The sequence below is a fragment of the Dipodomys merriami genome, unplaced genomic scaffold (assembly GCF_024711535.1).
Source record: "Dipodomys merriami isolate MVZ:Mamm:240054 unplaced genomic scaffold, mDipMer1.0.p SCAF_32, whole genome shotgun sequence".
Classification (NCBI taxonomy): Eukaryota; Metazoa; Chordata; class Mammalia; order Rodentia; family Heteromyidae; genus Dipodomys; species Dipodomys merriami.
Genome location: NW_027204715.1, coordinates 8,641,092 through 8,658,864, shown reverse-complemented (window position 1 = coordinate 8,658,864; position 17,773 = coordinate 8,641,092). Strand labels below are relative to the sequence as shown.

Below are 17,773 nucleotides of genomic sequence, written 5' to 3'. Positions count from 1 at the left end.
GTACTTAGGGAATTTATTGTTGCCCCATAGAATAAACTGCTGCCTAGTCTCATATGCCCTGACACCTTGATGATATCAAATGATATAACCCTCAGAATACTTAACAAGCAAAGGAATGAAGAGCTCACATATTCCCTCCTTCCTCCTCTCCTCCTACCCCTCTAAGTGACCAGGTTAGAAGCAGCCTGGGTGGCTGCTGTGTTCCTTGCAGAATCAATATTTTGCCTCCCCAAAGTGTGTCCCACAGTTTACTGTCTGCTCTGTTAGTTTTCTTCAACATTCAGATTTTTCTGCCTGAATATATCCAGAATCAGATAGGGCTGTCTTGTCAAGATTACCTGAGTGGGTGTTTGGACTAACCGAACCTGAAACCTTCCATCCCTAAACTCACCATGTCAGGCTCACACAGGGACCTCGTTCCCCCTGGGAGCTGTTATGATATTTAATTTGTTTCTTTCTTCCTAGTATTTCTTTTTCTTTTCTTTTCTTGTGAAAATACTGTACAGAGGGGTTAGAATTACATGGGCAAGATAATGAGTACATTTCTTATCAAGCATTGTAGCCTCCTCCTTTGTTTCCCCTTCCCATCCCTTCCCAGCCTCCCCCCAATCCCCCCCCCCCACCAAAGTTGTAAAGTTCGTTTTCTGCATAGCGACTTGTACATCTCATTGTTGCAATGGGTCCACCTGTATCCCTATTTAAACGATTTGTTTTTTCCCTTCCCCTCCACAAATTATACCAACCTCAAATACAGTGAAAGCAGGGGTTATACCATGGGGGAGAGACATATAAAGCAACAAAGAAATAATCTTATAAATGTGGTAGAAACAATCACCTGAAAGAAAAAAAACATTTGAATACATATCTTAGGGTTCATTTCCCTAACATCAACTTATCTGACCTTTTCTGCTTGACTCAGACATATATTAGTTATTGCAAATAAGGGAAACCATGGGGCCTATGCTTCTTTGGGCCTGGCTTACTTCACTTAATATAATTTTTTCCAAGTCTTTCCATTTCCTAACAAATGGGGCAATGTCATTCTTTCTGATGGAGGCATAGAATTCCATTGTATATATATACCACATTTTCTTGATCCATTCATCTACTGAGGGGATCTGGGTTGGTTCCATATCTTAGCTATAGTAAATAAGGCTGCAATAAACATAGTTATGCTGGTAGCTTTAGTGTGGTCTTGTTTGTAAACATTTGGGTAAATGTCCAAAAGTGGGATTGCTGGGTCATAGGGGAGCTCTATGTGGAGTCTTTTGAGAAACCTCCATACTGCTTTCCAAAGTGGTTGAACAAGTTTACACTCCCACCAACAATGCAGTAAGGTTCCCTTTTGTCCACATCCCCTCCAGCATCTGTTATTTTTAGAGTTCTTGATTATAGAGATTCTAACTGGGGTGAGGTGGTATCTCAATGTTGTTTTGATTTGCATTTTTCTTTTATGGTTAGAGACTTTGAGCATTTCTTCATGTGTCTATTGGCCATCCTTCTTTCTTCTTCAGAGAAGTTTCTCTTTAAGTCTTTAGCCCACTTATTTATTGGGCAGTTGTTTCTTTGAAGATTTGTTGTTGGGGGATTTAATATTTTGAGTTCCAGGTATATTTTAGATATGAGACCCTTGTCTGTTGTATGACTACTGAAGATTTTCTCCCAATTCGTAGGCTTTCTATTGATCTTGCTAGCTATGTCCTTTGCCATGCAGAAGCTCTCCAATTTCACGCAATCCCATTTGTCCAACCTTTCTTAGAGTTCTTGTTTTTCTGGGTCTCAATTCAGAAAATTTCGGCCTGTGCCAAGGAGTCCTAGGGTTTTTCCTATTCCATCCTGTAATGTTTTCAGGGTGTCTGCTTTGACTCTGAGGTCTTTGATCCATTTGGAGTTGATTCTGGTGCAGGGTGATATAAGGATCTAGCTTTAGTTTTCTACAAGTAGCTAACCAATTTTGCCAGCACCATTTACTGAAGAGGCTGTCTTTCTTCCATTCTATTTTTTTTAGCTCCCTTATCGAAAATTAGATGGCTATAGGTCTGTAGGTTCATTTCTGGGTTTTCAATTCTGTTGTATTGGTCCTGAGGTCTGTTTTTTGTGCTAGTACCAAGCTGTTTTGATTATTATGGCTTTGTAGTAGAGCTTGAAATTTGGTATTGATATTCCGCTAGCACTGTTCTTTCTGTTGAGGATCATTTTAGCTATTTGGGGTCTTTTATTGTTCCATATGAATTTTTGGATTGCCTCTTCTATTTCCTTGAAGAATGAGGATGGAACATTGATAGGTATCACATTGAATTTGTAGATAGCCTTGGGAAGTATTGCCTTTTTCACAATGTTGATCTTTCCAATCTAGGAGCATGGGAGTTTTTGCCACTTTCTAAGTTCTGTTTTGATTTCCTTTTTCAAGCTTTTAAAGTTTTCATCACTTCTTTGGTTAATTCCTAGGTATTTTATTTTTTTTGTGGGGCTGTTATGAATGGAGCTGCTTTCCTAATTTCAGCCACACTTTTCTCATTGTTGGCATACAGAAAAGCCATTGACTTTTGAGGGTTAATTTTATACCTTGCTACTTTGCCAAAGTTTTGAATCAGCTTGAGTAATTTGGGAGTGGAGTCTGTGGGATTCTTTAAATACAAGATCATGTCATCTGCAAAGAGGGAGAGTTTTATTTCTTCTTTCCCTATTTGGATCCCCTTTATGTTCGCATCTTGTCTTATTGCTGTAGCTAAGCATTCTAATACTAGATGGAAGAGCAGTGGAGAGAGTGGACATCCTTGTCTTCTTCCTAGTATTTCTTCTTTTCACTTTATAGTACGCTTTGAAACATACAAGTTTACATTCTTTCCCCTTCCTCCATGAGAAGGCTGCAAGCATTTGAAGCCGATTGTCCTTGGACTCAATGTCCTGAGCCCATTGTCTACACGATATAGATTCAGATCTACTGTTGTTTCTCATGTCATGAGCACCTTTTATTGAGCTTGCTCTTCCTACACATACTTTATGAAGGGATGAGGATGTTGCTGGTCTGGAACTAAAAGCTGGGCTTATATCCTTTCTGCAGAGCCCTCTTGGGTTTGCTATTTGTATGCATATTCATTACTCAACTGCAGTTCTTCCTATATACATGAGAGAACATGGTCACATCGCACACATGTTGACATTGCCTGCTTGCTTTTCAACTCTAGAATGAATACTGGGTTGGAAAAACTGAAAGAAGCTTCGGACTCCGTTGCAGCCCTGAGCAAAGAACTGGAAGTTAAAGAAAAGGAGCTGCAAGTGGCCAATGACAAAGCTGACACAGTGCGTCTATGTTTCCACACCTGTCTCATCCCTCTAGAGCTCCTGGTTCACAAACATCACTACATTGTAACCATGGAATCACAGATTTTTTCCCCATTAGAGTAAAAGACAGTAGATTTTATGTGCAGACGATTAGGTCACTGGACAATATGGGTGAAACAGGACAGGGATGCTTTTCTTCTGGGGCTGTGGCAATGTTTGATTTGATTTATTTCTGTTTTTATACTGAACTAGGTCTTAAAAGAAGTCACAATGAAAGCGCAGGCTGCGGAAAAGGTGAAGGCCGAGGTCCAGAAGGTGAAAGACAAGGCCCAGGCCATTGTGGACAGTATCTCCACAGACAAAGCTATTGCTGAAGAGAAGCTGGAAGCCGCAAAGCCAGCGTTAGAGGAAGCGGAAGCAGCATTGCAGGTGAATCCATGCAAAGGAACAGATACTGCTTTTGAGGCCGGGGAGGAGAACTTCAGGCAAAAATGTGATCAGTAACAGCAAGGAAATGTTCTAAGGGTCACACCAAACCTCTCATCACTGGAATGGTTCCAAGTACTACTCTCTGGGCAGAGACTTTGTTCACTCTTCATAGATTTCTCACAAGGAAGCTAGCATCTCATTCTCCTGATTAATGAAGTGGACAGTGTCAGACATTGGTGGCCCAGGCACGTCATGTTGGGGTAGTCATGTCAATTTTCTGAAATAACATTTCCTCACTCATCAAGAGAACTTTAAAGTAGGTGACCTGGAAGGTGGGACAATCTCTGAATTTGTCTGTGTTTTATCTCAAGAATGACTCACCTAATATAGTTCACTAGCTAGGTTTCCAATGCATTTAGCCATTGTAATTACGTAGCAATCGCAGGAATGGTGACATTAAAAAGAAGTTTGCCTTCTGAAAAATATAATGTGTTTAGTGAATTTGGGCTGACCGTACAGGTCTGGTCTGGCGTTGAAGATTCAATTTAAGATTTTTTTTAAAATCTCAGTTTAGGATTATTTTTACTTCTGACTGACTCATCTGCCCCTTTTGCAGTTGGTGCTTGGCTGAGAAGTAGTTAGAGAAGGGAATTCTGCCATCACTCTGCCTCACACTCAAGTTATTTCACCTCAGTTGGCCATGCAACATTACTTGGACATCATTTTGTATTTTCTCGCTTACCACCCCTTAGGCATGCTGCTTGAAGTGTTTGTAAACCTTTCTGATCAAAATGAAGTCTTTAGGCTTTTTAAAAATTGATTTTTTAATAAGTTTTTTTTATTGTGAAAATACCGTACAGAGGGGTTACAATTACACAAGCAAAGTAATGAGTACATTTCTTATCAAGCATTGTTGCCTCCTCCTTTGTTTTTCTCCTACCACCCCTGCCCTCCCATCTCCACGACTACACCCCCTGCTCCCGCCCCCACCCTGTCCCCCCACCCACCCCTTCACCAAAGTTTTAAAGTTCCTGTTTTGACATAGCATCTTGTACATCTCATTGTTGCAATGGGTCCACCTGTATCCCTATTTAAACAATTTTTTTCCCTTCCCCTCCCCAAATTATACCAACATCAAATACAGTGAAAACAGGGGTTATACTGTAGGGGAGGGACATACAAAGCAACAAAACAATCACCTTATAAATAAGTTAGGAACAATAGCAAGAAAGAAAAAAAACCACTTGTGTCCTTATCTTGGGGTTCATTTCGCCTAACATCATCTTATCTGACCTTTTCTGCTTGTCTCAGACATATACTAGTTATTGTAAATAAGGGAAACCATGGGACCTATGTTTCTTTGGGCCTGACTTACTTCACTTAATATAATTTTTTTTCCATGATAGCCAATATAAAGCATCATAATGTTTTCTATGAACATCCTATCATGTTTTATCATGAGTGGAGGGATGTACTCTCGGGCAGGGTTTGCCTAGCCTGGACTAGACCCTGAACTCAATCTGTTGCAGCTGTACCACTACCACCATCACCATCACCACCACCACCATCTCCACACCACCATCATCACCAAAATATACGCATTCTTGCTCTTTTGAGATAGTGAAGAAAGTGCCTTCACTTTTTTCTGACTTTCATACGTATCTCCTCTTTGATTTTCCCTTTCTTCATGCACTAGCTAGGCTCCCGTCCCTCATCCTGGATGTCCTCCAGGGCCTTTGGTTTCTCAGGTTTGTGGGTGTTACAACTTTTCTCCTCCCACCTTTGAATGCACAGAGCGTAGTTGATCCTCAGTGAGAATCACCTTTCAGACCTTTGCTGAATCCTTAGTCCCTGATGGAATCAGAATTAGACCACAGGGCCTCTCAGGTCTTGCTGAAAAGGCTGGTATCTCCTTATGGTTGGAAAGAGTTGACATCTCTTTTGCTATTACACAGTGTTTTCCTGTGTCGCCTTTCAGGGCAGTTTACCACTAAGATATCTGGCATCACCTACTTATTGGTGCAGAAATGTACATAGAAATAAGGTGTATGCTAGCCAGCTTTGTATCACTATACCAAAGTACACAAGACAGTCAGCTTATTAAAAGAACGGAATTTCTTTGGCCCACAGTTTTGGAGGTTCTACTTCACAATCACTTACCTCTGTTGCTTTGGGTCTGTTACACTGCAGTTCAGCATGGCAGAAGCAAAATAAGAGGAAACAAAAAATGTTGTTCTGTCCCCTTCAATTGCATAACCCCTGTGGTTTAATGGCATCCTATAGGCCTACCTGCTAAAGATCCACTCACTTCTCCAAACACTGCTGTGGGGAGCAAACCTTTAACACTTGGGGCTTTGACATCCTAGGAGGATGTGTTAGAGAGATACTTTTTTAAACAACCAAAAAAAATTGGTTCTGTCTCAATCTTTATTGCTTCTCTGTGATCTTTTAAAATCTTGTAGTAGGTGACTACCATTTTATACTAAGTTCTCTAATAGTATGGCATCAAGCTACTTTAATTTGTACAATAAACGGAGGTAACAGCGAAGAATATGTCCCTCCTCATCTAAAGGATTGATCTGAAAGTAATAATTATCTTCAGCTGTTACCTAGCTGTGCTAGAGTATGGAGAAGAGCATAAAATAGTCACATTACTTTGCCTGCGGATAAAAGGGGAATTCAATCCTTACACAAAACAGATTGAACTTCATATCCCACACCCTGAGTATGCAATATTGCATACTCAGGGTGTGGGATATGAAGTTCAATAAGCCCAAATCTGTCTGAAAATTCGACCTACTAAAGTGAAAGCAAAATTAAGCCTGCCCAGCTCTTACGTCTTATATAATTTGAATCCTATTTCTCCAAAACATGCCATTCTACTTATTTTCTATCTTTCATGGCTCCTATCTCAAACAGAAGTCTGCCATTTCAGTTCTTTTCCACAAATTCTCAACGTCTACCCATCTAGCTTTCACAAATGTTAATATGTTGAAATAAATTTTTTCATGGTACATAGTTACATTCACAAATCATCAAGTCTGGTATGTGTGTTCCTTCTCAGTCTTCTGAGAAAACTCATTAGCTTTGAAGAGAAGGTCATTGGTTATTTTCTGTTGACAGGAGGGATGCAAATGCAAACAAGACAGAAGGTTTGCCAGACCCAGCAGTATATAATCAATGCTGTTTGTCCTACAGATAATGCTGTTATATTTAATATTACATTGTTATATTTATTAATTTTCAATACTTATTTCATGAAGTGTTTGAGAGAGACCAATTATTCTCAACCTAAATGAGTCTGAGTGTTAAGTAATTTACGCCATAAGAATAGCTGCGCATAATGGAACTTTTTTGAGAGCTTTGTGAAATTCACATTGCCCAAGTTCCTTCATTTAAAGGTCAGTTCCCAGAGAAGAAACTTCTAATTATTCAATCTGTCAGCCCTGCGGCTACCCTCTGGTGTCAGTCCACTGTGACAAGTCTGAGTTGCTTAATAGAGAGGCAGATTCTTGACCTACATAACTAAGGTGTAAACACACACACACACACACACACACACACACACACACACACACACACTCAAAACCCATTGCAAGTGCAGAATTTTGCTAGTTGCAAATCCACTTTATCATTTTTTATTTTCAGTGTGTACTTTTTATTTTGGACACAAAGTAAGTTTCTACAGTTCTACCCTCTATCTGTGCACCAACATTTCTGTCCATCGACTGTCAGATTGAGTTGTAAAAAGTGTGAATGTTTTGGGACATGCACTACTACGGGATGTCTCTGCATCTAACTTAAAAATATTATGTGTCCAGTAATAAAATGGTGGTGTAAGACATAAAAGGCTGGGTTGCCAGTGCTTTCTTGCCCTAGATTGCATGACCCCTCCTCTCACTCTGCAGACCATCAAGCCTTCGGACATTGCCACCGTCCGCACGCTGGGTAGACCGCCGCACCTCATCATGCGGATCATGGACTGCGTGCTGCTGCTGTTTCAAAGGAAGGTCAATGCTGTGAAAATTGACCTGGACAAGAGCTGTACCATACCTTCCTGGCAAGAATCTCTAAAGCTGATGACTGCAGGGAACTTTTTGCAGAATTTACAGGTTGGTAGCTCACTAATGATGGAATAAAAAGAGGCTCAGCTGAATTGTCGAGTCCTTGGGTAGAATTTGTTTCGAAGAGGGAGTTTGAACACATATATTTTTTCAGTTAGTTTTTCTAATACAAGAGATTATAACATATAATATACATACTCATATAATATATCACATGTAATACAATATATATCATGTAGTATATATATACTATATATACTATATACTATATATATACTATATACTATATATACTATAATATATAATATATATTAGAGATTTTCCTCCAGACTTTAGGTGTATTAAGGCATTATTGGTAATATGCAAACATCAAAAAAATTTGAAGAAACCTATATATGTGTATATGCATGCCTATGATGCATACATATTGACAAATAGCTATCCTCCAGTACTTTCAGGGGACTGGTTCAAGGACTCTGTGAGAACAGAAAAGACCCTTATGTAAAATAATATAGTATTTTCATTGAACCTGTGCTTTGACCTAGATGCTTTGAATCACCCTTGCCCTCTCCTAGGTAATCATAAATGCTACTACAGTATAAATGCTGTGTATATAGCTTCTATGCTGCATTTTTCAAGGAATCATGATAAGAAATAGTTCTGTATAAGTTCAATGCAGGTGCAAATATTTTCTATCATTGAGCCACCACTGGCTGCATTGGTAGATGCAGACAATCCATTTGGAGACAGGCTGCCATGCAGTTGACCTACACCCCAGTGGGGATAAGGTGTCCTACACCTTCCCCATTCCCTTCTTTTAGCTATTCTGGTGGGTTTATAGCAGTGCCCTATTAATTTCCATTTCCTTGTGAAAGCTGGAAGTCTTTTTCTAGGTTTATGAGCCTTTTGGGAATTCTTCTGTTCAGTTTCTGATTAAGTCTTTTGTCTTAACATTGTTAATTCTTTTGTAGAGTATCACAGGTATCTTCTGTTACTTCCTGGCTTAGTTGTTCACTTTATTAATGCCAAGTTAATTTCTTTTAAGCTGAGACCAGGACTTGAACTCAGGATCTGATGCTTTTGCTCCCTGGCTATCATTCTACCACCTGAGCCACACCTTCAACCCCAAAGTTGTTCATTTTAATTATCAGTATTTTTTTAGGCATGCCTTATGATCTTGGCTCACTCCTGAGGAACAGTAATTCTCCCATAGTTTTTTTCTTAGAAGTTTTATTGTTTTATTTTTCACATTTTGAGACAATGAATCAGATGTACCCAAGCCATTTCCATTTTTAAACTGTAATTTTAGCACAATCTTGACTTTAGTTTTCAATTCATCATGTTTGTAAGATTCTTATGCCTATAGTGTTATGCCTATAATATCTCGCTGCTACACCAGTAAGCAGCTGAGGAAACTAGTAATTGTCTTTTAACAGTATCTTGACAAAATGGCCCAGATTCCTGCCTTCTGTACCTGGTGGCCAGCTTACTGCTCTTGCAAACTTTTTTGCTATTTTTTGTTTTGTTACATCCTCTTCTACTCTACTACATATTTTTTTTTCTGGCTTCACTATTTGCCCACTATTTGTCAAGCTCTAAGAGATGTGTATTAGGCAAGTTGGGAGTGAGCGTGCATTCTTATGGTATGTTATGTGAAGTGTTACTTCACTAAATTATTTACGTGCTTACTTGGTTTCTACTTGACAAATGTATAACCATCCCCACTTAGACAAGAAAACACCACTCTTATAAAGGTCTCATTTCTTTGTTGGGCCAGTCTTTTCTTTGTGATAAAGGAGGACATTCTCAGTCCATTTCTGTTGCTATTTTAAAATTGTATCCCTCCAGAAGATAATAATTCTCTCATATTCTTGATAGCTCAATGATTAAAAATTAATTTACCATCCTCAAGGTCTAATGTCCAAGTTATTATCTTCACATTTCATGGGAACTTAATAGAGCTTCTGTCTGAATGTATTAAGTGTTTAGTTTCTGATAAATGCTCAATCTATATGTCCTTAGGCTGAATGTATCTCTGCGGATTTGTTTTTCCTTGTTGGTATTAGGGGCTTGTGATTCACCTATTTAGGATTAATGACAAGGAAATTTTAAATTCGAATAACCACATTAGTGTTAACCACCTAAATAATTTTCTTTTTTTCTGGATCCCAATATGTTTATGTAGGGCTGGCACCTCTCATCCACAGTAAACACCTAACAGACTTCTGCAGTCAGGCCTGGCTGCTTTCTCACCTTGACAATTTTTGCCTAATACCTTGTGATGGTAATAACATGCTATGCTGAACCCAATAGATTCATTGCATGGAGAGCATCATATATGAGTTTTTCTTGATGCAAAGCAGTGTTTCTGATTAATTTTTCTCTTTTCCTCCACAGCAATTTCCCAAAGACACCATCAATGAGGAAGTAATAGAGTTTTTGAATCCTTACTTTGAAATGGCAGACTACAACATTGAAACTGCAAAACGTGTATGTGGGAATGTAGCGGGACTTTGTTCCTGGACCAAAGCCATGGCGTCCTTCTTTTCTATAAACAAAGAGGTGCTGCCTCTGAAGGTACTCCTTGGAGGGGAGAACTGTGTGAACCACGCCTGGGCGGGGACTGCAGCTCAACTGGTCTTTGCTCACTAGCTCAAGACTCTTCCTCCTCCCTGTTCTTGTGCTTAGATCTGCAGGATGTCCTATTCTCCTCTGTAGTCCTGTTCCAACCAAACCTGTGTGAACCCTTATGGATGGTCTGATTCTCTTCGGACACTGAGTCCATTGTGGGTTGCTGGTCATTTTTCTCTAGCTCTAAGAACCACAAATTGCAGGGTGCCAGTGGCTTCCATCTGTCATCCTAGCTACTCAGAAGGCTGAGATCTGAGGATCGATCATGGTTCAAAACCAGCTGGAGCAGGAAAGTCCCTGAGACTCTTATCTCCAATAAAGCCAGAAAACCAGAAGTGGCATTGTGCTCAAGTGGTAGAAAACCAGAAGTGGCATTGTGCTCAAGTGGTAGAGCGCTCACTTTGCGCACGACTGACCAAAAAAAAAAAAAAAAAAAAGACCACAAATAACAGCCCAAAAAAAAAATCTCCAAAAATGTTCAAAAATTTGAGTCAGTGAATTGTATGAGTGAGCAGGGTTGAGACAAGGACACTGGAGGTCAGGAGATGCTTAGCATCTTCCTGGATTAAGGAAAACACGACCCTGTCTTTCTTCCTTTGCTACTCAGAAAGGATCTCTTCCCTTTGTTATTTAATGTGACTTACAGATTATGACTATGCTTCAATTTAAGTAGTCATTGTAAGCTTCATTTTTACATTTATCCCATCTAAATGATACTAAGTCTTTGGAAGCGATAGGTGCAGACAAGGTGCACTTTTTGAAAATGAAAGACTGTGGTCTCAAAAACCCTATGTAGGGCTTGGCTGATTGATTTTACTTTTGGATAAGTTTGGTCTTTTCCAACCACCAAGTAAAATCTACTTGTGCTTACCTGTAAACTCTCCACAAAACTTCATCATCATAAGAAAAATAACCAAGGGCAGCAGAAAGATAGGTATAGAATGATAATTTCAGTTATAATTTCTAATTATTACCATATCAGTGCTACCTATTCTGGGTCTGGAATCCTTGGACATCTTAAAAGAGCAGACTGGGAGAGCAAATAATTGGTGTCCTGTTGTCTGACATTATGCATGCTGGGTTCATTGAAGACTTTGGCCTAGTTAAAGAAGTAGATGATCTGCTATTGACCAAACCTTTATCAGCATGTCAAAATGAAAAGTACAGAACATCTTTTGTACATTTTTTTGAGTGGATAAGCATACATACATAGTGTCTTAAAAGGAATTACAGTTTAATTTTTGGTGTGTAGTTTGTCTTTCATTGTAGTTATTTTAAGAATAGTGGACATTCTGAGTGGGGTTACATATGTTTCTCTTCCCCTGTGTTCAGTACCTTTCATATTTCAGCCTCCTCCCAGTCTCAGGATGATATAGGCAATACAGTAGAGGGCAAAGGGAACTGTATAATTGCTCCTGGATGCTGTGCTTCTCCTTTTGAGAGGTCAGCCCTCGAAGTGCCTTCCTGTAATCTCATGAGCATCTAGAATATTGAACCACTCATCTTATCAGAAACATCTTATGGCCCTCAGTTAAATAAGTGCTGCGGTGCAGATTTTATACGTTCATTTCCCCAGGCAGGGGTGAAAGATGAAGGGAGAATAGGTCATCAAAAGGTGATTCTAATGAATATATTGAGCTATATAGACACAGGCCTCTGCCTTATCGTATCCTTGGAGGGGCTTCTCTTGCAAACTCTAGCTTCCTAAGTGAGGAGAGATCAAGGACAGTCCCTAAACTCTGAATGAAATCCCTTTAATATCAACACAGAGCCACTGAAGGGCTGCTCTCTTTCATCCTGGTATCTCTGTACATGGGCCAAGTGACTTTGATTAAGGAATACATTTAAATCAATATTAATTATAGAGTCTAGATCTGATTCAGTTTTATTGTAATGAGATATCTCTTTGAAAAATTGTATGAAAATATCAGTTCATACAAATAGAATTCATTTTAAATGAATAGAGTCTTAAGTATTGAACATGGATAATAATAGTATCTATTTTGTACTAAATTCTTGTTACATGTTAGCTCCTATACTGTTTTTTTTAACATAGTATATCCTTTAGTTCTTACAAAAAAATCTGAGGAGTGGGCTGGGAAGGTGGCTCAGTGGTAGAGCGATTGCCTTGCATGCCTGAGGCCCTGGGTTCGATTCCTCAGCACCACATAAGCAAAAAGTGCTGGAAGTGGCACTGTGGTTCAAGTGGTAGAGCGCTAGCCTTGAGCTGAAGAGCTGAGGGACAGCACCCAGGTCCAGAGTTCAGGCCCCACGACCGGACCCCCCCCCCAAAAAAAAACACAAAAAAATCTGAGGAGGAAGTTTTTCATTGTTTTAATGGGTACATTATTATTTAAACAAGCTGCACAGTATTTAAGCAAGTTGCATTGTTTAAGCAAGTTGCACAGAATTCTAGAGATTCTAAACTGGGCATCTGTGTTTGAATTATGTTGGTTAGCTTCATTAAAAACAGTTATGACTTTTTTTCCAAATAAAGCAGTAGGAAACACTGACAATATGATAGCTTATCATGAGTGGGTTACTTTAGTAAGATTTTTGATACACAGTATCTTTGTTAGTTTTCAATAGTCATGTCAAAGTAACTAAGAAAGAACAACCTTAGGGAAACAGTTTTAAAGACAGTGCCATTTCCAGTGGTTCTGTGATTGTATTTTCATGGTACGGAAGATCAGACCCAGGGTCTACACATGCTAGACAAATACTGTCCTACTGAGTATAGCTTCAGATGATCAGCTTACAAGTTTAGACTCTCTGATATGTGTATTGGTATTTAATGCATATTGTGGATTGAGAATAGTTTAGTACAACTATCAAACCAAATAGTTGGCATGACGGCACCCTGTAAGATGTTAGGTGTTTGCCCTTGGCATGTGTGTGGTTCACTTTATGTTCCTATCCATCATCTTGAGAGCATGGTACTGCATTTTGCACGTCACCAGAAAAGTTTGCTGACAGGTATATCCTGCCGATGAACTTGTGTACCAAGTCACCTTAAGATTTGGTCTTAAGGGTTTGTAAAGATCCTAGGAATGAAGCAAAGGACCAGGGAACACATGCAAGTGTTCTGTATTCCCAGACTTGAGACTGCAGGGTGTTTGGGCATTTCCTGACTTTGGCTGTCTGTGCATCCCGTGCAGGCCAACTTGGTGGTGCAGGAGAATCGCTACGTTCTGGCCATGCAGGATCTGCAGAAGGCACAGGCAGAGCTGGATGAGAAGCAAGCAGAGCTCGACGTGGTGCAGGCAGAGTATGAACAGGCCATGACTGAAAAGCAGGTAACCATGCCAGGGGAGGGACTGTCACCCACCCACGTGGCTGATGGAAGCCTGCGTCCGTCGTCTACTTTCTCTCTTCAAGGGCTTGGCTGGTAGCAGGGATTCACTGTGTAGATACAAAATACCTACACCCACTCTTCGTCCTTAACTGACTGTAGACTGTTACTCACAGACATAAGTTTTCTTTGTGCTTCAAATCATGTCTCATCACTTTATTTCATTTAACTTTTGAAATTGTCTTGGAAAGTAGACAGGGTGGATACTTTTATTTTACAGAAAGGAGCTTAAGGTCTACAGAGGTTCAGAGTAAGGGCTCTAGTCATAGTTTGGCCGATGATATAATCTGGCCTGGATCTTGGCTTTCTGAGGCTTACTTCAGGACTCTTACTTAATGAATATAACTAACTACAAGGCTATATATCCCAAGGACAGTGACTATGAACAGCTTTCTCTACCTATGTATATTCTGGAATTTTGCAGTTTTTAGAGTCCAGGTTTATGTGTTATCTACCTAGTGGCTCTTTATTTTACTCATACCAATTCAAGATCTATTGAGACCTCCTTCCTTCTGGTAGTCAAGACAGATTAAATATAGAGCTAATATAGCTAAAGCTTCAGTGTCCCTTACCTGAATAGGTACCCATGAGGGCTTGGGTTACCTGGGGCTGTGCCTCATTGTACAAGGAGAGGAAATCAGGTGAAGATCAACAGAGTTTCTTTTTTTTTTTTTTTTTGGGTCCAGTCGTGGGGCCTGAACTCTGGGCCTGGGCACTGTCCCTCAGCTCTTCAGCTCAAGGCTAGCGCTCTACCCCTTGAGCCACAGCGCCACTTCTGGCTTTTTTCTTTTTGCTTATGTGGTGCTGAGGAATCGAACCCAGGGCCTCAGGCATGCAAGGCAAGCGCTCTACCACTGAGCCACCTTCCCAGCCCCAACAGAGTTTCTTTTAAGTTTGGCATACAGAATAAAAAATGCCCAAAGAGATCAGAGATAAAAGACACCAAGTTTCTAAGTCATGATTTTTCCCTATTCTAAATATATACTCCCCTTTGTATTTTATTTATAGAAAAATTTAATGACTTTTTTTGCTTAAAGTGATCCCTTTCCCAAGTAATGTAAGTTCCTAGCACTGTAACATCTGCATTTTCTCCTGTTAAATTCTATATTTGGTAAATAGGATCCAGATCTACTGTTTCCTTCACAATTGTTTATAAAAATTGCCTCTGTCCCTTCTCAGCCTTTGTGTAGCTAGGTTGACATTCCTGCTTGTAATTCTTCAGCTTCAGTTCATGCACAATGCATGACGTTTTCTCTTAAAAGGTGGAGATGGGAGGGAGGGACTCGGAGAGAGTGAGGGAATGGAAGACACTGTATAAAAAGCAATGTGCTCATTACTGACTCATGTAATCATAATCCCTCTATAAATTGCCTCTATCATCACAATAAAGTAAATTAACTAAAAGATGTCTGCTGAAAGCAATGCAAGAGTTTTTTTTTTTTTTAAACCTTTAGGGAAATAACTTAACAGCACCTATATAAGTTTGTGTACTTATTCACCATAGAATTCATTTATATGAGGAACAAATTAATATTGCAATTTGAAAGAACAACTCAAAAACTGTAAAAAAGGACCATTCATTTCTAGCATTTGAATCCTTGCTTGTAGCAGGAAGGACTACTGCACACAGTAAAAATATTGTGCTTGCTCATGTTTTTTTTGTTGTTAACTGTTAGCATTTTGTATTAAATCATTTAGTAAATGCTTTTGATTTTGAGTATCTGTAATTAATTAAATCATAGGAACACTGCTGTGAAAACTATAACTTTGATTTAAAACTTGTGTTTTAATAATGGCAAGTTCCTAATTTAAAGGAAAAACCTCTGGCCAGGAACCTGCTGTCACCAATGTGTGAAGCTTTAGTCACTTTTGCTGCTCTTCCCTCTCCCTCGGGCTTATGAGGCATCTAGAAAGGGTCCAGTCTCGAATTCATCATGGTGCAGGCTTGCATGGTGACACAGGCGAGAACATGGCCGGGAGTCTTTACAAGGTCACCAAGACTTGGCTTAGGCTCCAGCTTTTGTTGGCCTCCTAAACATGGAGTCACCTTACTGAATAGTTAAGAGAGAATAGATGTAGGGGCTGGGACCCATAACCAGACTCCGGGGAATGCTTGTCCCTCCTGTGTCCTCAGACTCTCTCTGTCTCTGTCTCTCTGTCTCTCTGTCTCTGTCTCTGTCTCTGTCTGTCTGTCTGTCTGTCTGTCTGTCTGTCTGTCTGTCTGTCTGTCTGTCTGTCTGTCTCTCTCCTTCTCTCTCTCTCTCTCTCTCTCTCCCTGTCTCCTTCCCCATATCATAAGACCCCAAAGGATCAAGGATCCAGAAAACAAAAGCCAGGAAAGGGTGGATAGAAGAATAGGATAGGATAGAGATTTTAGGGAAAGCAAGTCAATTGAAAGTCTCTATTTAGTGAAAACAAGTGATTCTAATAATGATGTGGAATCAAACATTGCAGAGCTGCTCTGGGGAGGAGCGGATTCATGTGGGTTTTAGGGATGTGGGCTGTGCCTCTCAGTTGGACGTTTTCTGCATTGACTGTGGGGGAAAGAATAGTGAGGAAACTAGGACAAACTGGATCAAATAGCTCAGTTTCAAAAGCAAGTTCTTGTGTTATTGTTGCAGAATCAGTCTGTGTTCATTATAGACAATGTATTTAGGTAACCCTGAAGAGGAATCCTAATAATATTTTATTCTTTATTATCCTATAGCTGAACATATGTCCCTATTTATATATATTTTAAGCCTATTTACAAACATAACAGTCATATCCACTACATACATTTTTTTTTGGTGCTAGTCTTGGGTATTATCTCTGAGCATTTTACTCAAGGCTAACATTCTACCACTTGAACCACAACTCCACTTTTGACCTTTTGCTGTAATGTTATTTGCAGGTAAGAGTCTCACAGATTTTTCCCCAGCTGACTTCAAAATGTGATGTTTAGATTTCAGTCTCCTGAGCAGCTAGGATTACAAGCATGAGTCAGTAGCACCCAGCAACATGCTACAAAGTGAATATATTATAAAGCAAGTTTTTAACTTAGAAAAATATCATGTTCTACTTTGTCACTGGATGCATCTGATGGTGCTCCAGCTGGTGAAGTTGCCAAACTGCCATTACCATTTCAGTGTGGCAGAGGCCTGGCCCTTGGTTACCAAGCTTGTGATTTTGTCAAAGAAAAAAAGAGTTTTAAGACACATTGAAGCCAAGAAAATGACATACTGTAGTAAAGCAAAGCTGCACAATTCAAAGGTGGTGTAGAGCCCTCTGCTAGTAGGTGCAACAAGTGCTCTGACATCAGGGGTATGCTGAAACAGGTAGGATGGGGTTTGTCTCAGATTCACCTTAGGATAAGTGCTTCTCTTTATTCTAACACCTGGCACAGTCTGTCATTCTTGCTGCTACACTGTTTTATCCTTTGGGCACAGAGATGTCAAGGCTGGCCTTGTTAAACTCAGGTCATTGATATTTGGGCATCCTTCCCAGCAAAGGATGAACTCTGCCATGCGTTCCCCTCAGAGGCTTGTCCATCCTTGAGCTAAGCATTTTTTGTGCCAAGAGAGTTATTTTCCCCCATGTTCTCCCTAACCCCAAGGTAAGTTTCTTTCTTGAAGATATCCTTGCTCCGTTCTCAGAGTATACCAATTATTTGGGAGAGAGGACAAGGCCAGAGGGGGAGAGCTGCTCCTTTTCCTTTTTCTCTTTTTAATAAATGTTAGAGCTTATGGGAGAATGTAAGGCTTAAAGCAAAGGGAATAGTGCTTCTGTGCTTTTAACCAAGCTATTCATTAATGCAGCGTCGGTCTCTGAATTCCTGGTGGCTGTTTCTCTGATCTATCCTGCCTCACTTTCTTGGTTATAAAACATTTAGATGATAATTTTTAAGGGCCTCAGAGTATTCATATTGATATAATAATTTAAATAAGCATGCTAAAGACAAGAAGCAAAACAAGTTAAGCTCTTGGTACTATGATATAAATATACCTGTACACTCAATAAAATTATACAGGTG

The 17,773-nt window shown here is 39.7% G+C and overlaps 1 protein-coding gene across 1 annotated transcript in view; it reads left to right on the top strand.

The window, feature by feature from the left end:
- The window catches only part of Dnah5 (dynein axonemal heavy chain 5), a 211,410-nt gene that overhangs the window by 143,233 nt on the left and 50,404 nt on the right, over positions 1–17,773 (top strand). The window contains exons 57-61 of the mRNA XM_070042196.1: positions 3,189–3,303; positions 3,538–3,714; positions 7,623–7,826; positions 10,176–10,355; positions 13,568–13,705. Of these exons, the coding sequence (XP_069898297.1) occupies positions 3,189–3,303; positions 3,538–3,714; positions 7,623–7,826; positions 10,176–10,355; positions 13,568–13,705 (814 nt within the window). The remainder of the gene's footprint in view (positions 1–3,188; positions 3,304–3,537; positions 3,715–7,622; positions 7,827–10,175; positions 10,356–13,567; positions 13,706–17,773) is intronic.